A 1,262-nucleotide genomic window follows, 5' to 3' on the forward strand; every position below is an offset into this window, starting at 1 on the left:
GGGAATTTTTGAATTTGAATTTGTGATCTTTGACCTCCAAGTGTAATACTGCTCAAAATTTCAAATGTAAATTAATTTGGTTCGCAATTACTATAAACTTTGGGGGTGGAGGTGGGATGTGTCTAGCTGAAGCAATCATTCTGAACACCAAGAGATCCAAAAACTGGGTCAAGGCAACCCAATAGGACCACTAGCAAATCTCTCTGATATGCTGTTAGTCCTAGACTAGCCTCTATGTACTTAATAGTACATACTACAGCAAGTTAGAACTAGCTCCCATACTCATTAGGGGTCAATAATATGAAGGGTAATGTGCAGAATTTTCTACTGGATTCACAATTTTTCCTTTCAGTTGTAGTTAGCTTTTGTTTAATCATTTTGGCAATCCCACCACTTGATCACAGCATCCATGCTAAGGAAAGGGGGATCTACAAACCAGTTGGTCAGGAGTGATGGCAGCCTGGAAAACATGGGCTGTGTTGTCTCCACTTGCTGTCAGGATCAGGTCTTTTGTGGGGTGAAATTTGACTGAATTGACTGATCCACTGTGACCTGTGTACTGCAGCAGATTTCTCCCTCCATCAATGCCCCACACACAGGCTGTCTGGTCTGTGAAATGCAGGATACACATGATACAAAAGTTACTGTGAAAATAAGTAAATGCAGAAGTGAAGAAAATGTGACAAAAAATGTAAGTTAAATGGATATTACTGCCATTTACATTGTAGGTACAGCTAATGAGAAACAGAAAGAAATGCTTTTCTGACCTTTTGTCAAACTGCTATAAAAGTTTACTTTATTGCAAAACCTAGTTGGTATACATATCATGCTTTCTTATATAATTAACCCACTGACTACAATGTAATATTTGGCACATAGTTAAAGTTCTTAAACCCCTCTCGATGGGTTATGTGGCGACGCACCAGAGTGCATGGAGCGGTCAGTTCCACTACATGTAGCAGACTTCCACTCATAGATTTCTGATACCCGCTGGTGTTGGGTTAATCTCATGCACTCACATTCATATATATATAAACACATTGTATGGCATATTGTTTTTGCCTAGAATTATAAAATCTTGCTCTATTTAACTGATAGAACAGTAGTATGACAGCATCACACTAGTGTTTATATAAACAATGTGAATGTAGAAGTAAAAAGAAGAAGAAAAAAATTACACTGTATAGCACCAGCTACACAAGTTTTTTTATGATAGGCCTCATCCTTTACCTTCAGAAAAAAATAATATAAGCAAAACTGTG

At 37.6% G+C, this 1,262-nt stretch overlaps 1 protein-coding gene across 2 annotated transcripts in view; it reads right to left on the reverse strand.

The window, feature by feature from the left end:
* The window catches only part of LOC119587849 (WD repeat-containing protein 37-like), a gene marked incomplete at its 3' end in the record, with an annotated part of 35,088 nt that overhangs the window by 9,406 nt on the left and 24,420 nt on the right, over positions 1-1,262 (reverse strand). For both annotated transcript variants that reach the window (XM_037936554.1, XM_037936553.1), the window contains 1 exon segment: positions 437-609. In XM_037936554.1, coding sequence (XP_037792482.1) covers positions 437-609 — 173 coding nt within the window.

The sequence above is a fragment of the Penaeus monodon genome, chromosome 23 (assembly GCF_015228065.2).
Source record: "Penaeus monodon isolate SGIC_2016 chromosome 23, NSTDA_Pmon_1, whole genome shotgun sequence".
NCBI lineage: Eukaryota > Metazoa > Arthropoda > Malacostraca > Decapoda > Penaeidae > Penaeus > Penaeus monodon.